At 43.0% G+C, this 23,857-nt stretch overlaps 1 protein-coding gene across 1 annotated transcript; it reads right to left on the bottom strand.

Annotated features, from left to right (window-relative positions):
- Positions 1–6,316: 6,316 nt before the first annotated feature.
- LOC132826129 (interferon-induced protein with tetratricopeptide repeats 5-like) lies at positions 6,317–23,751 on the bottom strand. The gene is made up of 4 exons (XM_060841777.1): positions 23,589–23,751; positions 20,381–20,507; positions 15,449–15,568; positions 6,317–7,848 (listed from the first exon to the last, which is right to left on the bottom strand). The coding sequence occupies exons 1-4, from the start codon at positions 23,749–23,751 to the stop codon at positions 6,366–6,368; spliced, it is 1,893 nt and encodes a 630-aa protein (XP_060697760.1). The 3' UTR covers positions 6,317–6,365.
- Positions 23,752–23,857: the final 106 nt, after the last annotated feature.

Here is a 23,857-nt window from a genome sequence, read left to right as displayed (position 1 = left end):
GGTCTGAAAACAGCCATTAAAGATACACTGGGTAAAATCAGGGTGAGGATCTTCACCAAATTTGACAGAGGAACGGAGAAGACCCTACAGCCTTTGAAATTGATTTGTTTGCTGCTTTCAATGCTTTCTATGGGCCAGCTCGCCAAAGGGAGAACCCAAAAGGAAAGGAAATCCATTTGACTCTGAAGCCTGATCTCCCATAACCCACCACAGGCTCAGGCAGCATGTGACCATCCCCATCCCAATGGAGATTGCTCACACAGAAGCATGGCTACTACATCAGACAGCAAGGAGATGGGAAAGGGCAATGTTGAAAAGAAAAACAGCCCAGCAGATAGTTCCTGTGGCTTGGAGGAATGAGGGGCCGGACAAAGGAAGGGGTCCATTCCAGCAGCTCAGTGCTTTGTTGAACGAAGGGCAAGTCGAGGTGACAATCCCCACTTTGTGTGTGTGGCAAGGTAGGACACTTTGCCGAGGAGTGTCCTCAACAGGGCTCCCATCCTGGAAGAAGGAATTGCACCCCTCAGGCCCTGGAAGGTGAGCACCAGATACATAACTCATACAGAATATGGGGATCTGGGCTTGGAGATCACACTTCAGCTTCATGAATGGTCAATTTCAGTACCATAAACCCTAACAAGTCCTTTTGAACCACAACTGAACCAGGGGAGTGATATTGACGGGGAGATTTGTGATACTGACAAGGAAATTCCAAAAACATTCATTGACGACTCCTCTTATGTAATAGGTGTACAGGGTTAGGTTTTCATATGCATAAGTCGAAGTGAGGGATGAGAGAAGGGGAAGTCAATGTACCCACAAATCTGGGGGCACAATGAGCAGAATTGGCAGCTGTAGCTTTTGTGGTAAAATAACAGGAGCTTTTCAGGAGAAAGGCAGTGATCTGTCAAAGTATGTGTTCACAGCAGCTTAAGGTGGCATAACCATTCCAGAGAATGTGAAAGCCCACTGTAAGACCCCAATAAAATAGCACATGCACTGGCCAACGAAGAAGCACATACTGGGATAGTATGGCATAAAGGGACAGGACAGACAGAAAAGGTTGAACCTATTAAGCCAATAGAAGATTTAGGGACCAGTATTGTGGCAGCACCCAGATTAGGGAAGGCAAGACAAACTCAGAAGCTTCTGTGGGAGGAACACATGAACCCCGTGGCCGATAAAATAGGGGACAGAATGGTGCTTCGGGTGCTTGAACCCAGAACGTTCCTGCATCCAGAGAGTGCCGGGTCCAATCAGATCATTGAAAAATTGAGTCCTTCAGTCTACAAATTACAGCTGAAAGTAGGCAAACAGGAACGGCTTAAATCAGCTCAAGTTGTTCAAGGGCCAACCCATACATTGTCACCCAGCTCGTGTACAGATTGATGCCCCAGAGAAGGAGTCTCAGGCCAAAGGCAACCTATGAATTGAACCAATGGGCATGCTTCCTTCCCAATGCTCTGCTCTGCCCACCAGCTCCCTCCCACTTCCCCCCTCCCCCCCACCCCCACACCCTTCAGAGTTCTTCCCTGAACAGATAGGGAGAGAGAGAGAGAGACAGACAGTCACCTCCCCCTAGAAATTCACCTCAAGAGTTTCTGCTACAGGAGGAGGAGAAAGGAAAAGGGAGGGTGGGCCACTGATATCAAACAAGCCCACTTCACTGATTGCTCTCTCCTGATCCAGAGGGGATCATGAGATAGGTTTGGCAAATAGGGTTAAGTATAATCCAAAAACATTGTATAAATACATTAAGGATAAAAGGGTAACTAGGGAGAGAATAGGGCCCCTCAAAGATCAGCAAGGCAGCCTTTGTGTAGAACTGCAGGAGATGGGGGAGATGCTGAACAAGTATCTTGCATCAGTGTTTACTGTGGAGAAGGACATGGAAGATATAGAATAAGGGAAAATAAATGGTGACATCTTGAAAAATGTCCATATTACAGAGGAGGAAATGCTGAATGTCTTGAAACGCATAAAAGTAGAGAAATCCGCAGGACCTGATCAGGTGTACCCTAGAAATATGTGGAACGCTAGGGAAATGATTGTTGGGCCCTTTGCTGAGATATTTGTATCATCGACAGACACAGGTGAAGTGCCAGAAGACTGGAGGTTGGCTAACGTGGTGCCACTGTTTAAGAAAGGTGGTAAGGAAAAACTATGGAATCATAGACCAGTGAGCATGACATCGGTGGTGTGCAAATTGTTGGAAGAATCCTGAAGGACAGGATTTACATGTATTTGGAAAAGCAAGGACTGATTAGGGATAGCCAGCATGGCTTTGTGCGTGGGAAATCATGTCTCACAAACTTGATTGAGATTTTTGAAGAAGTAACAAAGAGAATTAATGAGGGCAGAGTGGTAGATGTGATCTATGTGGATTTCAGTAAGGTGTTCGAAAAGGTTCCCCATAGGAGACTGGTTAGCAAGATTGGATCTCATGGAATACAGGGAGAACTAGCCATTTGGATACAGAACTGGCTTGAAGGTATAAGCCAGTGGGCGGGTGGTGGAGGGTTGTTTTCCAGACTGGAGGCCCGTGACCAATGGAGTGCCACAAGGATCAGTGCTGGGTCCACTATGTTTTGTCATCTATAGAAATAATTTGGATGTGAGCATAAAAGGTACAGTTAGTAAGTTTGCAGATGACGCCAAAATTGGAGGTGTAGTAGACAGCGAAGAGGGTTAGCTCAGAGTACAATGAGATCTTGATCAAATGGGCTGAGGAGTGGCAGATGGAGTTTAATTCAGATAAATACAAGATGCTGCATTTTGGAAAAGCAAATCAGAGCAGGACTTATACACTTATGGCAAGATCCTGGGGAGTGTTGCTGAACAAAGTGACCTTGGAGTGCAGGTTCATAGCTCCTTGAAAGAGAGTTGCAGGTAAATAGGATAGTGAAGGCGGCATTTGGAATGCTTTCCTTTATTGGTTAGAGTATTGAGTACAGGAGTTGGGATGTCATGTTCCGGCTGTACAGGACATTGGTTAGGCCACTGCTGGAATATTGTGTGCAGTTCTGGTCTCCCTCCTATCGGAAGGACGTTGTAACACGTGAAAGGGTTCTGAAAAGGTTTACAAGGATGTTGCCAGGGTTGGAGGATTTGAGTTATCAGGAAAGGCTGGCCCTGTTTTCTCTGGAGTGTTGGAGGTTGAGGGGTGACCTTATAGCAGTTTATAAAATCATGATGGGCATGGATCAGATAAATAGACAAAGTCTTTTCCTTGGGGTGAGTGAGACCAGAATGAGAGTGCATAAATTTAGAGTGAGCGGGGAAAGTATAAAAGGGACTTAAGGGGCAGCTTTTTCATGCAGACAGTGGTGCATGTGTGGAATGAGCTGTCAGGGGAATTGGCGGAGGCTAGTACAATTACAACATTTAAAAGGTATCTGGATGGGTATATGGGTCAAGTGCTGCAAATAGGACAAGGTTAGGATATCTGGCCAGCATGGACAAGTTGGACTGAAGGGTCTGTTTCCATGTTGTACACCTTTATGACTCTATTAGATCTGTATGGTGATGGCACTGATTTGAATTTTAAAATAAGATAGGTGATGGTATTTGTATTCTGAAATTTAATGGAATTTTAGACTTTCAAACTTTCTGTACATTAAAATGATGAAGGGACTCAGAGATTAAACTGAGTTACACACAGAAACTGCAGTTGTTTTCTGTCAGGTAGCCTATCTCAAAGAGATTGACAAGAAAACAGAAGAACTGTGTTCAATGTATTCTTCTCCATCCGCACAGGTATTGGTGTGTGTACAGTTGTTGTGCTGTGTGGTCATACCCAGGCACCCAGAGTATCTGTAGTTAATCCATAGGATTTGATGGGTTCTGTAGGGTCACCTGGCCGAAATGGTCCCTTTTGGTTGTGTGATGATGCTGCTCCTTTAACTGGGTTATGATGTCCTTGTCTTTTTTCACAGAGGTTGTAAAAGGCACAGATTTAGAAAAGTCTACGTTTGAAGGGTTTTAGGGCCCATTTGATTAGAGCAAACAGATACTGCCTGAGGCAAAAGGCTTTCAAGCTTTTAGAAAAATACACTTGTACAACAAAAGGAGAGTGGCCAGTTCTCCCAGCGCAGCTTTTCTCTGGTTTGGTTTGTTTTGTCTGGTTATTCCCTGAAAGTAGTCAGGCAGTTGTGTAGCTGCTGGACCCAAGAGAAGCAGGTCCATGCTGACCCTCCCTCACTCTGACCTCTTTCCTGTAAGACCCTGTGTTTGGTTTTAAATTTTGTGCCTACGAGTGTTTATGAGGACCGTTGCAAGTATTTGGAACAGCATCACTAATCTGAGATGATCTGTTGGGTTTTCAGATAGGTTGCTATTCAGTATGCTGATCTCTTTTTGTTTGTGTTTCATTCGGTAATCTTGGATATAAATTCTGTTTTGTTTGAAACGAAGTGGTTTGATCAACTGCGTCCCTCCTGAAATATCCGCTGTACACCTGTTTAAAACAACAAGCAAAGTTAGGGTCTGGGTTACTTTCTTGAAATGTTTTGAGGGGGTCTATAACATCACTGGTCTATAACAGTTGTAACCAATTCACAATGTGCTGGAAACCCAATGGGAGTTCCACCCTTGGTTATGTCAGTGCCGGGATCACAGAGGATTGGTAAGGATCTTCCAAAAACAGGTGCACAGAAATAGGCTGCTTCACTCATGACTCAGGGAAGGAATTAGAAAGAGGGCATTGGTGTCCAGTGCATATCAACTGCTGGAGTGGTGCCTTCCCTGTCCATGTTTTATCTGCACTGGACTTGGGAGAGTCCTGATACTGGGAATGGGGAGGTACAAAGGCAACCCAGACCAGCCCCGGATATTCCCAGGAAAGGAGACCTGACCTATGGCCTAGCTATTTTCATGGGGCAGGACAGGATGGAATAGGGACATTCTGCCAAATATAGTCGACAAGGAAGTGAGATTGACGGGGACCAGTCTGAGCAACTGTGACCAAACCGATCAGATCATTGCACGCCTGTATCCAGTCTACTTGAATAAAGGTGCACTCTGTGGATTCAGGACAAGCAAGGTTCGGAGCCTGACAACCAATGTCACTGGAGTTGTCTGCAGTGAGGAGGGTAAATATTGTGTCATAGCATCACTTAAGGAATACAGGGATGGAGCAGTAATCCCTAATGTTCCCAGCATCACTTTCAATAATTGTCCTCACATCCCCGCACGAATAGGTCAAATCAAACTGACTGATGATCACAGAAAGGAAGTGACTCTCGTTGATGCATGTGACAAATTAAACGTTACAGTTGAGAAATACTTAGTAATATACGACAGGAATAAAACTCCTGCTGGAGAGATTGGATCAGGTCTGATTATAAATGATTAGTGCCCATAAGATCTTTACTCAGATAGTACACCACACTAAAGAACAGAAGGGTGAGATCACTGAAGTTATAGTCACCCACTGGTGAGAGGTTTTGTGGCAGCGGAGCTAATAAACAATCCAAATAGGTGGGTAGGACAAAGGAACGCCTAGAGACGTTGATTATTCCAATTGGATTGTGGGAATGATATGAGTGATGTATTCTGCTCCTAGTCACCTGAGTCATGGACTTTACTCTTCCAAAGTAACCTGTTACATAGGTAACCTTTTGATCTAGCAGTTTTTCTGATAATTTTTTTTAAATGTTAGGACTTTCAAGGTCTTCGCTGTGCCACAGGCCAATTAAATTGTGAACCAAATTCGATATCATTTTCCCCAACATTCTCTGACCCTGGTATTAACGATCTCCTGAACCCAAGGCAGGAACTAGAGAAATTCTGTAGTTTTGGAATGCCCTCCCTTCACACCCAGAACCCAACTGGAATTAAAATCAGGCTCATATTCGTTTATTATTGCTTTAAACAAGTTCACGTAACACATATAAAAAAAATTATGGTGGATTGGTCCAACTGGTTAAATAAACTCTGTTCTCCTATGCCCAACATTATATTTTTACCAATTCAAACTCAAATCTCTAACAATAAAGAAATGATAATAATTTGATTAGTTCGACAGTGTGATCAATATTGCTGAAGCACCCTTAGAATTATTGCATTTAGAGCCTTGAGAAAATTAAACATATAGGAATAAAGTGAGCACTTCAAAGAATTTGTGAAACGTTTATTAATGAAAATGCAAAATAAAGAAGTGCAGATATTGGAGTTCTAAAACAAAGACAGAAATTACTTGAGAAACTCAGTGGGTTTGACTGCATCTGTGAAGATAAAAGGATCACTGGACTCGAAATATTAACTATGTCTTCTCTTCACAGATGCTGCCAGACCTCCTGAATTTCTCTGTGAATGAAATAAATCTGTTTATAACTCAGAGGAGTTGATGCACTTCACAAAGTTGTTTAGTTTTTGTTGGGAAGGTTGCTTCTGACCTCGATGGAAAGGCGTAATTCACAAAGAGCACTGAGATATTCGTCATTATCAGGATCAATCTCTAAAGCCTTTTCAAAGCATTTAATCGCTTTATTCTTCTCCCCATCCAGCTGGTGGAGGAATCCCCGAACTCCAAGGGTCTCACTGTCTCCAGGATTCCTGCGAAGTTGTCTTGCTGCAATCATCTCCAGGTTTTCACGGCACCTTTTCCGTTCCACTGAAGCATAATCGACTTTCATTCCCACCAGAAAATGTCGGATGGCGTTTGATTCTGAATTCTTGTACTTTAGCTCAAATAACCCGACTGCTAAACATATCGCTTGCTTATTCTCTGGACGAATACCTTCCAGTGTCAGGAGGTGACTGTAGATTTCCTGTGCTTTGTCATATTCTTCATTTAATAAGCAAATTTGAGCAAAATCAAGGTGGCATTTAGTAGATGTCAGCATTCGTTTCTCAAAAGACTTTTCAAAATGGTACTTGCATTTATTAATCAGCTCAGCTTTCTGCTGAAATGCTGGATTGCGAGGATCTTTACTGCCTGGATAGTTGATCACTTGGTACAATTTGGTTCTGTAGCATTGGCCTATTTTATGATGTATGAAGGTGGAGTGTGGGCTAATTTCTAATCCTCTCTTCAACAGCTCCATAGCCTTTTCCACATTGTTGCAATTTCTGTAAAATTGTGCTGCGTATCGAAGCACATACAGAAGATCAGGGGACTTCTTCAATGCTCGTTCAACTAAAGCGAATGCTTCATCGTTTCTCCGGCTTTGTTGTAGTTTGAGAGCCAACAGCACCATGGATACAGAATCATCAGGATCCAGCTCCAGCACACGTCTAAACCAAGTCACTGATTCCAGGGGCCTCCAGCTCTCTGGGGTCCCAGAAAATCCTTCCAGACGGAACATTACAGTGGCATAGCCAACATTCCACTCAATGTTGTCAGGATCTTCCTCCAGGGCCTTTGTAAAACATTCCTTTGCCTCTTCATAATGTTGAGCGGCTGTAGTCAACAGTGACCAGCCCTTCTCCCCGTAAACCTCAGGTATCATTGCTGTAAACCGAGAGGCTTCAGGAAATAGTTTACAGACGGTCTCCAGTTTGTCGAGGTAGGACTGAGCCTCCTCCAGTCGGTCCATGTGATAATAAACCCAGGCATAGTTTCCATAGGTGACCAAGATTCTCTTTTCAAATTCATCTTCATGTCTCTCCCTCAGAATCTTTTCAGCTTCCTTTAAATTCTGAATTGCCTCTTCACAGTTTCCTTGCAGACAGTTTATAAAGGCGAGATGGTTGTAAGACCTGGCTTGATATTTCACACCAGCCTCTATTGAATCTTCTAATCTTTGTTTCATATCATCCAGGTCAATGGTTTCTTTCTGTGGAGTCCACGTGAAGTGACACTGAAGCCAATCGAGATTCACTTTCAACAAATCTTCCTGTGTGTCACTGCAAGAAAATAACAGTAATCAAAATTCATCTCGTATCAACTGAAGTACTGTCTCCCCTCCATCCAATGAGTTCAAAAACTTGCCTTAGCTCATCCTTTTATTTTTAACTCTAGCTGATATTTTTGCTGCAGGTTCAATGGTTTACTTCCCTCATGTGCAGTTATACAGGGCCACCCGCTCTCAGTGATACAAAGAAGAGTTGGGGCACAGTGCCTATGTAGGTACTGAAGAGGGATTGCTCGACACAGCCGACAACCAGGCAGGGCTAGCTGGGGCTCAACCCCCTGCTGAATTTGGAGGAAATGGGAGGAGTTAAAGGAAACGTTGTTGAGAGTGAGGAGCAGTTTGGCGAGGTGGAGGAGGGTGTTGATGGAGGGGGATTGGATGGCTCTGCTGGAGAGGAAGAAGCGGAGGACCTGGAGGCCACCTTGTGGGGTATGGACATGTATAAGGCTACATTCCATAGTGAAGAGAAAGCGCTGGGGGCTGGGGAACTGGAGGATTTTGAAGAGATGGAGGGCGTGGTTGGTGTTGTGGATGTAGGTGGGAAGGCACGGAGTCGAAGTAGGACGAGATGAGTTCAGTGGGGCAGGAACATGCCAAGACAATGGGTTGGCCAGCATAGTTGGGCTTGTGGATCTTGGGGAGCTGGTAGAACCAAGCAGTGTGGGGCCTGGGACAATGTGTTTTGAGGCAGTGGAGGGGAGATCACCGGGAAATGATGGCTAACAAATGGAAAATAACATTTGCATTTGCACCACAGAAAAGGCCGCGATTCCTGCCTCAGGCAACTGTCTCTATGGAGTTTGCACTTTCTCCCTGTGTCTGCACGGGTTTCCTCTGGATGTTCCGGTTTCCTCCCACAATCCAAAGATGTGCAAGTTAAGTGGATTGGCCATGCTAAATGTGGATTTACAGGGATATGGTGGGTCTGGGTGGGATGCTCTTCAGAGGGTTGGTGCAGACTTGATGGGCTGAGTGGACTCTTTCTGCACTGCAGGAATTCTATGATTCTGTAATCCAGCTCAGCCAGTCGGCAGTTGTGGCATTGCAGAGCAACAGCAGGAAGGGGAAGTGTCACCACAAACAGGAAGAAACACTACCCAAGGATTTGCAATTATATTTCATGGTCCACCTCGAAATGAGTTGGGGTTTGGTTAAATGTAATGATTATTGGGGGCGTGGGGGTGGAGCGGGAGGTTTGTGAGGATGGTCCCTGAAGAGTGGAGCTGTGATGTGAGGTTTCCAACACTTTCCAAACTTGTCTACTCAGCTTTAATTCGTCAAATTATGGGAAAGAATATCTTCTAGAAAGACTTGCGTTTTTGAATGTCTTTCACAGCCCTCAGGATGCTGAAATACTTGTGTCCTGCCAATAAACTGCTTTCTAAGTGTAGTCATTATTGCAAGACAGGAAATGTGGCAGGCTGTTTGTGCACAGCAAGCTTCCATATAGCACAATGATAGTTAGTCCATTGACAAAGGGGGAGAAGAAGGCCATTTAGCCCATTCAGTGAGGACATGGCTGATTTGATCATCCACATTCCTGCCTTTTCCCTTTAACCTTTGGTTCCTTTGCTGATTAAAACTCTGCTTTCCCCAACTGGAAACCTTGGACGAACTGGGAAATCCATTGCCTTCTGAAGACAAGTGACAAGAGGTTTCAAGTTGGACAACCCAGATCTATACAGGAAATCCAGATGTGGTCTCCACAAAGCCATCAGAGATGCCAAGAGGCAGTATAAGACCAAGTTAGAGACCCAAACCAATCATGTGGTTACCCGCTGCCTGTGCCAAAACCTCCAGGATGTAATGGGATACAAAATGAAGCAGAGCAAGAGAGCGGACAAACATGTAACCCCAGCCCCTGACATGCTCAATGCTTTCAGTTCGAGCAGAATGCCAGTGACGGTCTGTGGTGTCACCTGTCCTGAAAGCCCCAGACGTGAATGTTCTCTCAGTCACTGCTGCAGACATCAGATTGGTCTTCCTGGGATTCAACTCAAGGAAAGCGATGGGCCCAGACAGAATCCCCAATATTCCATTTGCCTTCCATTTTATGATTCATCCACGAAGACCCCCAAATGCAGTCTTTCTTCATTTACTTGATGAAGTTTAGTTTTATTATTATTCCTGCCAAATTGCATAACTTCCCACATTATATTCCTTAAATAATGTTTTTGCACTCGCTTCATACTGACCCGTTTGGCTCATCAATAATTACAGATTACCATCCTGAAACTGCCTCCCTTACCCTACCTTTCAGGCTGCTACCAGTTTGCCAATCCCCTATGAATTCTGATAGTTACTTCCTCAAATCAATTTAAACCAATTTGTTGAGTATGATTTTCCCGCCTGCTTGGTTGCATTTTGCAATGTAGATGTTCTACTGTTACATCCATTATATCAGAATATAAAATTTCCACAATGATGGATGTTAAGCTAATTTGTCCAACTCTTAAGTCAGTTTTGTCTCACTCTCTTTTGTATTATGGTGCTATATCGGTAGCTTTTAATCCTGTCGGACTTCTATAGAACCAAAATTGTTAGATTATTACCATCAGCGCATCAATGATCTCTGCAACTGCTCCCTTTCTTATCCTAGTGAGGTTGAGATACTGTCTAGATAATATGATTCAATGATTTGGGTAAGAGATAAACAATTAAAGAATTCTCCTAGCTTTTCTTTGATTTATATCATGGAATGCTTTACATCCTAAATTTGGGGACACACTTTCTCTTTTCTGTACACGGTATGGACACATGAAGATCTCACTTACCCCATGGTGATCTCAGAGGATACGTTGGCTGTTGGTTTACTTTTCCTTCTGTTGTCTGAGGAACTGGATGATCAGAATGAAAGGTGCTCACTTTCCAAAGACGCACCCACACATAAGCTCACGTACACAGACCAAACACGCCCTTCACATTGCACTGTAATCAGATAATCCTTATAGAAATGCATCAGCAACACGGAATTGAAGCCAGTTCACTGTTCAGGTTCAGGTTTCAAAAATCACTCAGCCTTCCCTGATTACTGTTGAATATGAATGAGAATTAGACAGAGAACAGGGTCTGGCTCTGTAACACAGTGGGGTCTATCAGGAGGCAGTGATGCTGTAATGGGGCCGTGCTGCTCCTCCAGCATCCAGCACAGCCTGTGTGACAGGTCATTCTGCACCTAGACCATCTCGGGCAGTGCCAGAAGCAAAGAACAAAGAAACTTACAGCAGAGAAACAGATCCTTAGGCCTGCATTGATCCAGATCCTCTATCTAAACCTGTCGCTTATTTACTAAGGAACTGTATGCCTCTGCTCCCTGTCCATTTATCTATCTGTTTAGATACACCTTAAATGATGCTATCATGTCTGTCTCCACCACTTCCACTGGCAACCTGTTCCAGGCACTCACCACCCTCTGTGTAAAGAATTTTCCATGCATTAAAATTAAACTTTTCCCCTCACAGCTTGAACTTGTGACCCCTAGTAATTGAGTCCCCTACTCTGGGAAAAGCTTTATGCTATCCACCCTGTCTACATCTCTCATAATTTGTAGACCTCAATCAGGACACCATCACTCCGTGCCCACCACCCCCCCACCCCCACCCCACCCCTACCCGCGCCCTCCACCATCCCCAACCTCCATCTTTCTAATGAAAAGAATCCAAAACTACTCAACCTCTCTTCATGGCTAGCGTCCTCCATACCAGGCAACATTATGATGAACCTCCTCTGCACCCTCACCAAAGCATTCACGTCCTTTTGGTAATATGGCAACCTGAACTGTATGCAGTATTCCAAATGCAGTCAAACCAAACTACTACTCAACTTTATAACATGACTTGCCAACTCTTGTACTCAATATCTCGTCTGATGAAGGAAAGCTTCCCCAATGCCTTCTTGACCACCCTATCAACCTGCGTTGCCACCTTCAGGGTACAATGGACATCCAAATCTCTCTGGACATCAACTTTCCTCAGGGCTTTTCCATTTATCGTATAGTTTACTCTTGAATTGGATCTTCCAAAATGCATCACTTTACATTTGCCCAGATTGAACTCCATTTGCCATTTCTCCACCCAACTCTCCAATCTGTCTATGTTCTACTCCATTCTTTGACAGCCCCCTTCACTATTTGCTACTCCACCAAACTCAATGTCATCTACAAACTTGCTAATCAGACCATCTATGCTTTCCTCCAGTTCATTTATGTATGTAACAAACAACTGTGGTCCCAGCATGGATCCCTGTGGAACACCACTGGTCACAGTTTTCCATTTTGAGAAACTCCTTTCCACTATTACTCTCTGTTTCCTGCTGCCCAGCCAGTCATTTAGCCATCTAGCTAGTACAACCTGGACCCCATGTGACTTTACTTTCTGCATCAGCCTTATCAAACACCTGACTTAAGTCCATGTATATGATATCTACAGCCCTTCCTTCAATCAACTTTGTCACTTCCTCAAATAATTCTACTAAATTGGTAAGGCATGACCTTCCCTGCATAAAACCCTGTTGTCTCTCACTGATGAGCCCACTTTCTTCCAAACGTACATAGATCCTACCCCTCAGTATCTCCTCCAGCAGCTTCCCTACCACTGATGTCAGGTTCACTGGTCTATAATTATCTGGATTATCCCTGTTATCCTTCTTAAGCAAGGGGACAACATTAGCAATTCTCCAGTTCTCCGGGACCTCACCCGTGTTCAAGGATGCTGTTAAGACCCCAGCTATTTCCTCTCTTGCTTCTCTCAGTAATGGGGGATAGATCCCATCTGGACCTGGGGACTTGTCCACCTTAATGTCTTTTTGAATACCTAATGCTTCCCCCCTCCTTATGCCAACTTGACCTAGAGGAATAAACATCTATCCTTAACCTTAATATCTGTCATGTCCCTCTCCTCGGTGAAGGACACCAACGCAAAGTACTCGTTAAGAATCTCACCCATTTTCTCTGACTCCACGCATAACCTTCCTGCTTTCTCCTTGAGTAGATCAACCCATTCTCGAGTTAACCACTTGCACCTTATATACAAATAAAAGGCTTTGGGATTTTCCTTAACCCTATTTGCTAAAGATATTTCATGACCCATTTTAACCCTCTTAATGTCTCATTTCAGATTGGTCCTACTTTCTCGATATTCTTGCAAATCTTCGTCTGTTTTCAGTCACCTGGGCCTTATGTATGCTTCTTTTTTCTTCTTAGCTACTCTCATCATTTCACCTGTCATCCAAGGTTCCCTAATCTTGCCAATTCTATCCCTCATTTTCACAGGGACATATCTGTTCTGCACTCTAATCAACCTCTCTTTAAAAGCCTCCCCCATATCAAATGTGGAATTATCTTCAAACAGCAGCTCACAATCCATATTCCCCAGCTCCTGCTGAATTTTGATATTGTTGGCTTTCCCCCAGTTGAGCACACTTCCTTTAGAACCACGCTCATCTTTGTCCATGAGTATTCTAACACTTATGGAATTGTGATCTCTATTCCCAAAGTAATCCCCTAATGAAACTTCAATTACTTGGCCAGGCTCATTCCCCAACATCAGTTCCAGTATGGCCCCTTCCTGAGTTGGACTATTTACATACTGCTCTATGAAACCCTCCTGGATGCTCCTTACAAATTCTGCTCCATCTCCACCACTAACACTTAGTGAATCCCAGTCAATGTTGGAAAAATTAAAATCTCTTATCACCACCACCTTGTTGCTCCTACATCTTTGCATAATCTGTTTAGGTATTTTTACCTCTCTCTCAAGCTCACTGTTGGGAGCCCTGTAGTACAGCTACATCATTGTTACTGCACCCTTCCTATTTCTGAGCTCTGTCCAAATTGCCTCACTGCTCAAGTCCTCCAGAATGCCCTCCTTCAGCACAGCTGTGATATCATCTCTCACCAGTAATGCAACTCCTCTACCCCGTTTACCTCCCTCTCTATCCCAACTGAAGCATCGAAATCCTGGGATATTTAGTTGCAAATCATGCCCTTCCCTCGACCAAGTCTCAGCAATAGCAATAACATCATACTCCCAGCTACTAATCTAAGCCCGAAGTTCAGCTGCCTTACCTACTACACTTCTCGTATTAAGCCAAATGCATCTCAGACAACCAGTTGTTCATCATCTGCTCCTTGCATATTCTTCCCTCAGTCGCACTAACTTTGTTACCTACAGGTTTCCGTTTCTACCTCCTTACTGTTCATGAATCTCCTCATTTGGTTCCCATCTCCTGCCACATTAGTTTAAACTCTCTCCGACAGTGTTAGCAAAAGCAGCCCCTAGGACATTGGTTCCAGTCCAGCCTGGGTGTAGACCATCCAGTTTGGGATAGTCCTACCTCCCCCAGAACCAATCCCTCCCTCCAGCACAACTCTCGAGCCATACATTCATCCTGCCTTTTTTTTTAATTTCTACTCTTGACTAGCACATGGCACTGGCAGCAATCCTGAGATTACTACCCCTGAGGTCCTACTTTTTAACTTGGCTCCTAACTCCCTAAATTCTGCTTGCAGGACCTCATCCCATTTTGTACCTATATCATTGGTGCCTATATGGACCACGACAGCTGGCAGCTCACCCTCCCCCTTCAGAATTTTCTCCAGTCGATCTGAGACATTCCTGACCCGTGCACATGGGAGGCAACATGCCATTCGGGAGTCTCATTTTCGACCACAGAATCACCTATCTACTCCCCCTACAAATGAATCCCCTATGACTATGGCCTTTCCACTCTTTTTCCCACCTTTCAGTACAGCAAAACCAGGCACGGTGCCATGAACCTGATTTCCCCTAATGAGCCATCTCCCCTAACAGTATTCAAAATGGTATACCTGTTTTGGAGGGAGATGACCGCAGGTGACATCTGCACTGCCTTCCTGCTCTTTCTCTGCCTGTTGGTCACCCCTTCCCTTTCTCCCTCAGCAATCCTCATCTGTGGTGTGACCAATTCGTTAAACATGCTTTCCACCTGTAATATCAAATAATAGATAAGTGAGAAAAAAAGAAAGGAACTTTTTTTTACCAATCACATGATAAAAAGGAAATAGAAAAGGTTTAAATTATCAACACACCACAGAGTTTTGTTTTGGTTAGATGAGGAGGGCGGGTGGGAGACACTGCACCTGTAGTGTCTTGAGTTCAGCTGCTGCCCAAATATATTAGTTCACTCACCTTCCCAGAGTGCAATTCAACCGCTCCCATCGCTTCTGCTGCTGCTGGTTAGCTTGGTGGCTCAGTGGTTAACACTGCTGCCTCACAGCACCGGGGACCTGGGTTCAATTCCAGCCTTGGGTGACTGTCTTTGTTTAGTTTGCACATTCTCCCCGTGTCTGCACGGTTTCCTCCCACAATCCAAAGATGTGCAGGTTAGGTGATTTGGCCAATCAGAGGGACTTGTTGGGTCGAAGGGCCTGTTTCCATACTGTAGGGCGTCTATGATTCACAGTGAATTCTATGCTGCAGCAAAATCAGTTCACTCACCTTCTCAGAGCGTAAGCCAACTGCTCCCACTCAGCTCCTCACTCTCACCATTCCTGCTGCTGCAAATGGAGGACCCTGACTCTTGAGGTAAGTGCTTTTGGAGGGAAATGTACTTACCCAACAGCCCACTGGTCCCCGCACTCATTGCAAGCACTACTCCTCATCCTGAAGTTTATCACACAGGTGGAACTGCAGAATTTGGTGAAATCAGTGAACTGAAAGGCTGCAAAGATATTTCTATGAGATTGAAGAATTAGAGAGGATGGAGAGTGAAAAGCAAGATATTCCAATAATATTTGTAATGTTAGAATTTAGAATCAGATCCAGAGATGGCAGAGGGATAGGTTACAGTCCAAGGACATTTGGACATGGGCATCCAATACCAACCTAATCAGTGATATACACTTCCCATGAAAGAATAAGGAAAAAGTGAGTTAATGTCTGACCTGGGAGTGAAATTGGAAAGGCAGTTAAGATAAGCGCAGTGTCCTGTGATAGTTCTGCTGAGCTTATTAAATGTTGTAGGGTAAGAAACACAGTGTTACAAATGTAGGACTTGATAAGAGAGCTCTTCCAGTGTCGATACAACTCCCTCCTTACAGAAGGAACACAAACAGTACACCATTCTCTTGATGCCATTTCACCATCAGGTCCTTATCAAGACTAGGAACATAGGAAGAGGAGTAGGCTAATCCGCCTCTCCAGCCTGTTCCACTATTCCATGATTGTGGCCTAACTCCATGTACCTACATTTGCACCATTTCTCTTAATATTTCTGCCTAATAAAAATGTATCCATCTAAGATTTAAGATGAGCAAGGGATCCAGCATCAATTGCCATTTGTGGAAGAGAGTTTCAAAGCTCAGCTACTCTTTGTGTGTAGAAATGCTCCCTTATGTTCATCAGGAATGGCCTTTCCTCACCTTTTGAGCTGTGCTCATGAGTTCTAGAATCTGCAATCAGTAGAAAAAAAATTATCTCTATCTGCCCTAACTTTTCCTGCTAAACATCATGAAGGCTTTGACCAGATCACCCCCTAACCTTCTAAATTCTTGTGGAAACAGACCTGATTTATATAATCTCTCCTCGTAACAACACTGAAGTCCGAGGGCCCACAGTGGATTTTGTTTCTTGAGCAGGTATCAAGAACACAACAATGTAGCTGGAAGTCTTACAACACACAGGCACGATCCACGGATCTTTGAGCTTCCAAAAGATCAGTTAAAATTCGAGGAGTAATGGCATGATCTTGGGGTACTGATGTAAGTGTGCAGAAGGGATTGTTACATCTGAAGTCATAGAGTTATAGAGTCATACAACAAGGAAACAGACCTTTCGGTCCAAATCATCCATGCTGACCAGGCATCCCAATCTGACCTAGCCCCATTTGCCAGCATTTGGCCCATATTCATTAAAATCCTTTCTATTCATATGCCCATCCAGATGCTTTTCAAATGTTGTAATTGTACCAGTCTCTCCCACTTTCTCTGGCAATTCGCTCCACACACACTACCCTCTTCATGAAAAGATTACCCCTCAGATCCTTTTCCAATTCTTGCCCTCTCACCTTAAACCATGTTCTCTAGTTTTGAACTCCTCCACCTCAGGAAAACATTCTTGGCTATTCACCCTATCCACGCCCCTTATTATTTTATCAACCTCTGAAAGATCACCCACATTTTCGACACTCCACAGAAACAATCCTCGGCCTATTCAGCCTCTCCACACAGTTCAAACCCTCCCATCCTGGCATTACGAACACGAGGGAACATGTGATGTAAATGTGCAGAAGAACGGGTCACAGATGTACACCTACTTGACAAAGTGGTCATTGCGGCTTTGAGAATTAAAAAAGAATAGTTTAATTGATGAGGCATTGACTCATCATTACTATAGAGAAATTGCCTTTATAACAACAAAATTGATATTGGTGACAAGAAGCTATGTTACATGAAATTGTCAAAGAGAAGTCTTGAGTCCCATGTTCAATGGTACAATTCGATCTTTGTTTGGAACTCTTTAGCAATAGCATGGGAGACATCTCAGGATGCAGTCTGTAAGATACTCTTAACAGTCCCAATCAAATACAGCATATTTATATATACTTGTGCCACAGTAGCCACATGCCACACTGATCTCATCATAGCTTAACAGATTAAAGACACGAATAACCATATCCCTTCAGTAAACTCTATTGACTTATACCCTGGCTGTAATCTAGTCTGCGGAATTCTTGTTATCTCATGACTGCTCAAATTAATCATGTAATATCATCATGTCACAATAGCCTCATTGATTTCATTTTCTCTGATTGTTGTTTGGTTTTTGGACTCTCTGTTCCTTCTCATGAGTATTCTAACACGACTAACTGCTGTACTGCAGATAACTTTTGTTCCCAACTGCTGATCATTCCCTCTGTATTGGTGCTGGGCCAAATCACACAAGTTTACATAAACTGAAAATCTTATCTGGAATCATCCCACCTTCTGCAAACAGGTTATTCCCAAACATGATTTTTATTTCACTGAGCCATGCTAAGCTATAACGCAATTTCCCCAAGATTCTCATCTTCAAAAATTGGAACAAGTGGACCCTGGGGATGAGGGGAGGGTTACAGAGTGGTATGTGGAAGGGTCCGTTAGGTGACCCATCTAATGTGTTACTTACCTTCAGCAGTTGTACATGTGCCAACCTTTAAAGTAGTTGGTGAATTTGGAATGTCTTAGAACAGTTGGAGAATGTGAAAGAAGGTTGAGGTGGTACAGAAGAGTGGACTAAGGGAACCTTAGGAAAATAAATGTAAGCAGGAGAAAGCACAAAATGAAATGTTTGCTGCCTAGTTGGGAGCAGGAACAGATGCATTCAATTCTATGAATGTTGAGACCCTACAAAATAAGATTACCAAGATTGGCAGTTAACTAGGGAAGCTATTAAACCTATTTATTGAAATATAAATAAAGATTTACGCACTTGTTGTTCTTCACTGTGTCCTACACCTACATGCTCACAATGGGTGGCATGGTGGCTCAATGGTTAGCACTGCAGCCTCACAGCACCAGGGCCCCAGGTTCAATTCCAGCCTCGGCTGACTGTCTGTCTGTGTGGAGTTTGTACATTCTCCCCACGTCTGTGTGGGTTTGCTCCGGTTTCCTCCCACAGTCCAAAGGTGTGCAAGTCCGGTGCTAAAATTGCCCATGGTGGTAGGTGCATTAGTCAGAGGGGGGTGGCTCACTCTTCAGAGGGTCGGTTTGGGCTGGAGGTCTTGTTTCTACACTGTAGGGGAATCTCATCTAATCAAACATGGAGAAAACAACATATATAACCAAGAGATTTAGAATCCCCTCAGTTTTAGGAACTGATTGTGTTGGGAAAAAAAGAAAAATAAATTATTTGCTGTATGGACTGAACCATTAGCACATAGGGATTTGGTAAATTGGTTTCTGGCCAATATATTTGGAAGTTTACTAATAGCATGGTCTGGGAAATGTATCACAGCCTGTGATGGCGCTGAAGCCTATTGAGTGCACTGTGTTTTTTTAGAGCTATGTGGTTTGACACACTGACATGAACGAGCCACTTCTTTGTTATCTGGGCATTTGTTGTCTTGGAGTTGATTATTTAATTTCCCAAGCTGACTTAGTGCTGAATCCTGATTTGTTTAAGACTAATTGTAATGCCACAGTATGCAATGCTATCTTTTTGATTTTCAGTCCATCACAGCAACATATATGGAGCCAGTTTATTACTGTATCCCATCTGTTTGTTATGGACATCTATATTTTATAGCAAATAGATGGATGATAACAGCCAAACCCAACAACAGGATGATTGTGAACAAGGGCCTTCCATTCCCCTATCTTTGAACTATGTACATCACACTATAGCAGAGATACCTGCATATGGAGGATGCTACAACTTAATGATACAATCATTCATAAAATTGGCCCTAATCATATGTGTGTGACTAGCACACATACTATCTTAACAATAAGAGAGAAGAATGACCTATTAACTTATGTACAGACAGACTTAATGCTATCTATGATTCAATTAGACATAAACTCTAATAATCAAAGAATAGGAGGCCCGAACCCCATATGTGACATTTAGGAGATTGTGTGTTTTCCTTGCACAGCATCTGCAGACGTGTTCTCATTTGGCAACAATACACCATGGACTCTGACAGCAAGAAACTGCCATAACTTACAGCCCTGATTAATTGATTCACAAAGCAGTCAGTTGAGGAATCCCTTACTGTGCATCATTGGTGGGACATGTTTAAGGACTGCTCAATTAAAGCTTCAGCAGTACTCTCCATTTTATGACACCTGGTTGTTGTAGCATTGTTAACTTCTCGTTTCTGTGTAATCCATAGAATAGAATCCCTAGAAGAGTGGAAACATTCAGCCCAACAAGTTCACACCAACCCTCTGACATGCAGCGCATCCAGACTCACCCTCATTCCCTGCCCCTGTAACCATGCATTTTTTTCCCATGGCTAATCCACCTAACCTACATATTCCTGGACACTATGACCAACTTAATACGGTCAATCCACCTAACCTGCACATCGTTGAACTGTAGGACGAAACCCATACAGACACGGCAGAATGTGTAAACTCCATATAAATAGCTGCCCAAGGGTGGAATTGAACCAGGTTCCAGGTGCTGCAAGGCAGCAGTGCTAACGACTGAGCCACTATGCCACCCCTAATTGAGGCTACTTCACTGAATGTTTTTAGGCAAACATTTTTGAACAGTAATGGCCTGTTCACTTTATCACATGACCAACGTGCAACTATTGAACAATATGTATGTGCTTGTTATGGGTTTTGTTCATCTGTTGGAAGATATCAAAGGGTGGTGCATAGTGTCAGGCATAAAATTTGATTGTTAAGTATTAATCATGAAGGGTTAATTGGACAGGAAAATGAGTAATTGTATCAAGTAGAAAATTACATGGAAAGCAAGCCTAGTGTAGACACAGCCTGAGAAGAAAGATGGGGGTGGGAGAGGATCTTACAGAAATACAGTAGCACCTTGACTTACGAACTTAATCCGTTCCGGGACCCGGTTCGCGAACCGAAAAGTTTGCGAACTGAATCCATTTTTCCCATTGTTCGAATAGTGTAAGAATGCTTGGACGGCTGCTCACAGCGCACGCTCCAAAGACGAACTGAATGAGATCATGCGGGGCCCGAGAGCTTTTGTGTCCAACAAGTGCGTAGCAAAGCAGAACAATGAAACCACGTGGTCGCACACGGGCTTTTTGCGTTCGTACCTTGAATTTTGTACGTACATTGAAGCAAAACTTTACGTACAATCCTGTGCGTGAACCGATTTGTATGTGAATGGGGTCGTTCGTATATCGAGGCGCTACTGTATATAAAATTATGAAGGGGATCAGTAAGATAGAAACAGGGAGGTTGTTTCCACTCACTGGCGAACTAGAACAAGGGGACATAGCCTCAAAATAAGGGGGAGTGAGACATAGGGGCTGAGTTGAGGAAGAACTTCTTCATCCAAAGGGCTGTGAATCTGCAGAGCTCCCTGCCCAGTGAAGTAGTTGAGGCTACCTCATTGAATGTTTTTAAGGCAAAGATTTTTGAACAGCGAAGGAATTAAAGGTTATGGTGAGTGGTTGTGGGTGAGTGGAGTGGATGTTATTGAATGGCGGAGCAGGCTGGTCACCCAGATGGTCAACTCCTGCTCCTATTTCGTCTGTTCTTATTTGTCTGGGCGGTAACTGCATGACCCTGGCTGGGAGAGAAACTAGAACATTATGCAATTAACACAGAGATACGCAGAAGTGTTTTTCAATTTGTTTTTAGGACAATAGAATACCTGGAAAAGTATGGAAAATGCTACAAAATAGTGATACAGCATGTAACATTAGATTCTGAACAGTATTAAAGCAGAAACCTTGTCCCACACAATATACATTCACTATGGGCTGGGAATCGCAAGACTAGGGCCATAGATTCTGAGATAGAGCTGCAAATGTCAGTTATTGCAAGAGGTTCATTGGCTTCCACAGTTATAAAGTTAATTGAAAACATTTGCTCATTAGTTTGTATATAAAGTAGAATGAGCTAATAAATTTGATATTTGAAGCAATTGTATCTTCTTGTCTTCATTTTGATCAGACCTTAAAGCACCTGTTAGGTACTTTAAAGCTAAAGGTACAGAGCCATACATAACTGGCTGAGGCAACATACAATTGTATGATGTTGTGATTACCACTTCAATGGTTGCTTGGCAATTTTGTGCAACTATACAATGGTGCATACTTTCCAGAAATTACAACAATTAGTTTAATTGGAAATGTACTTGTTGCCTATCTGGTATCTGAAATTACATCCTAGAGACATTGACTCGCTGGTTAGTCTCAAACCCATAGGCACTGATCTCAAACCAGTCTCTCACTGTGGGTTTGATTGTTTATGTGGAGACCAGTGACTGTAGCAGGTTATTTAACCACATGGGGCACCACACTACTGTCTAAACCCATCCTTCACCAGCCAACCACAGCTACTTTGCCAAACCTCAAAAAATTGTGTAAGCTCACCAAAACCTTTCCAAAATAAAAATGAAACAAACAACAAAATGGATGTGAACCCCAAACCCCTGGTTGCAACTTATTTGCTGCATTTCCTTTTAGTTAGGGATCAATATTGTGATTGGAATTTCTTTTCATATTTTGAATGAAAAGAAAGGAACATTTAGTCAATTTTATTTACTTCCATTGGGAATTAATGATTATTTTATCATTTAAAACACTTTTGTTCTCATCAGCAGCAGGGAATCGATTACTGAGAGAAATCCAAAGTTACAATTAATTTTAAATAAATGCTAAAGATGTAAGTAGCGATAGGAACCCATCTCCATTGGTGGAAAATCATTGTGGTCTAGGCTCCAGGAGACAAGCCTCATTGACAAGTGGGGCTTGTGTTGATGGAATCAGTGTGTGTAATGGTGAGGTTTTAATGATCCTGAAATATTTATATCATCACAAGCTTTTGTCCCTTTGCAATGCCCTCTTTGGTTAAGATGTCTCCAATTTCCATTCACAGTTTTTAGACAAGTTGTTCTGTGTTGACTAGAAGCAAGTGTGGTAGTTTTCCAAATGGTGACAAGATCTAGAAATCTGACAGACTGCTAGAAATTACTTTGTTAATTTAATCCCCATTATGGGTTAATGCAGAGTGCACCACATTAACTGTTTTCATTCACCCACATCGACAACATAAATGGAATGTTAGCCACTGTGTAATTTTATTGGTTACTTTGACATATAACTGCTGATAATGCAATTACAATTATAATTTGTCCGGAAATTCAGTACATGTGGCCATTGTATTTTAATGCTCTTAACACATTTTTCTAACCTTCATGCTCAATATCTTCTGGCCATCCTGTGATATTAATTCTGACCTGAGCCCAAGTTGGGAAATAGAAAAAATATTTTGTTTTGAAATGCTCTCACCAAATGGCACCGTCACTCAGTGGTTAGCACTGTGGCCTCACAGCACCAGGGTTCCGGGTTCGATTCCAATCTCATATGACTGTCTATGTGGAGTTTGCACATTCTCCCTGTGTCTGCTTGGGTTTCCTCCGGGTGCTCCGGCTTCCTCCCACAGTCACAAAGATTTGTAGGTCAGGTGAATTGGCCATGCTAAATTGCCCATAGTGCTAGGTACATTAGTCAGAGGGAAATGGGTCTGGGTGAGTTACTCTTTGGAGGGTCGGTGTGGACTGGTTGGGCCGAAGGGCCTGTTTCTGCACTGTAGGAAATCTAATCTAATCAAACACCTAAAACCCATCTGGAGTTTAATTCAGGCCCAGGCTATTTTATGATTGTTTTAAATATCTGCATTCATATAACTCCCCCCAAAAATTATTGTAAATCTGTCCATTTGGTTCAATTTTTCTATTTCCTCATAAGTGACATTATTTTGTTTCTGTTCACACACAAGCTAAATCTTTAACAATAAAAAGAAAATGTGATTTGGTTAGTTAAACTACAATCAATATTCCTGAATGAAGCATTTTTAGAATTAGTGCAATAAGAGGTTTGTGAAAATTGAAGAGTGTGGAGTAAATTGCTCACTTCAAAGAAACTGCCTATCGTACATAAATGAAAATGAAGCTGACTAAATGAGAGTGTGTAGTTCCGGGGAATTAAAGCATTGCCAACAAATTGTTTAGTTTTTGTTGGGAAGGTTGCTTCTGACCTCGATGGAAAGGCATAATTCACAAAGAGCATTGAGATATTCATCATTGTCAGGATCAAACTCTAAAGCCTTTTCAAAGCATTCAATCGCTTTACTCTTCTTCCCATCCAGCTGGTGTAGGAATCCCCGAACTCTAAGGGCCTCACTGTCTCCTGGATTCCTGCGAAGTTGTCTTGCTGCAATCATCTCCAGGTTTTCACGGCACTTTTTCTGTTCCACTGAGGCATAATTGAGCCAGAAAATGTCGGATGGTGTTTGATTCTGAATTCTTGTGATTCAGCTCAAATAGCCC

The sequence above is a fragment of the Hemiscyllium ocellatum genome, chromosome 22 (assembly GCF_020745735.1).
Source record: "Hemiscyllium ocellatum isolate sHemOce1 chromosome 22, sHemOce1.pat.X.cur, whole genome shotgun sequence".
NCBI classification, from domain to species: Eukaryota; Metazoa; Chordata; class Chondrichthyes; order Orectolobiformes; family Hemiscylliidae; genus Hemiscyllium; species Hemiscyllium ocellatum.
Note: the sequence above shows the minus strand (reverse complement) of the source record. Positions and strands in the feature narration are given on the sequence as shown.

Excerpts from the sequence above, each read along its gene's own strand:
- LOC132826129 (XM_060841777.1), bottom strand. The coding sequence starts at position 23,751 with ATGATTGCAGCAAGACAACTTCGCAGGAATCCAGGAGACAGTGAGGCC. Across the intron at positions 20,508-23,588 it reads TGAATATCTCAATGCTCTTT|TTCGTCTTTGGAGCGTGCGC; the intron begins GTGAATTATGCC and ends GATCTCATTCAG. Across the intron at positions 7,849-15,448 it reads GGGGACCAGTGGGCTGTTGG|TGACACACAGGAAGATTTGT; the intron begins GTAAGTACATTT and ends ATTTTCTTGCAG.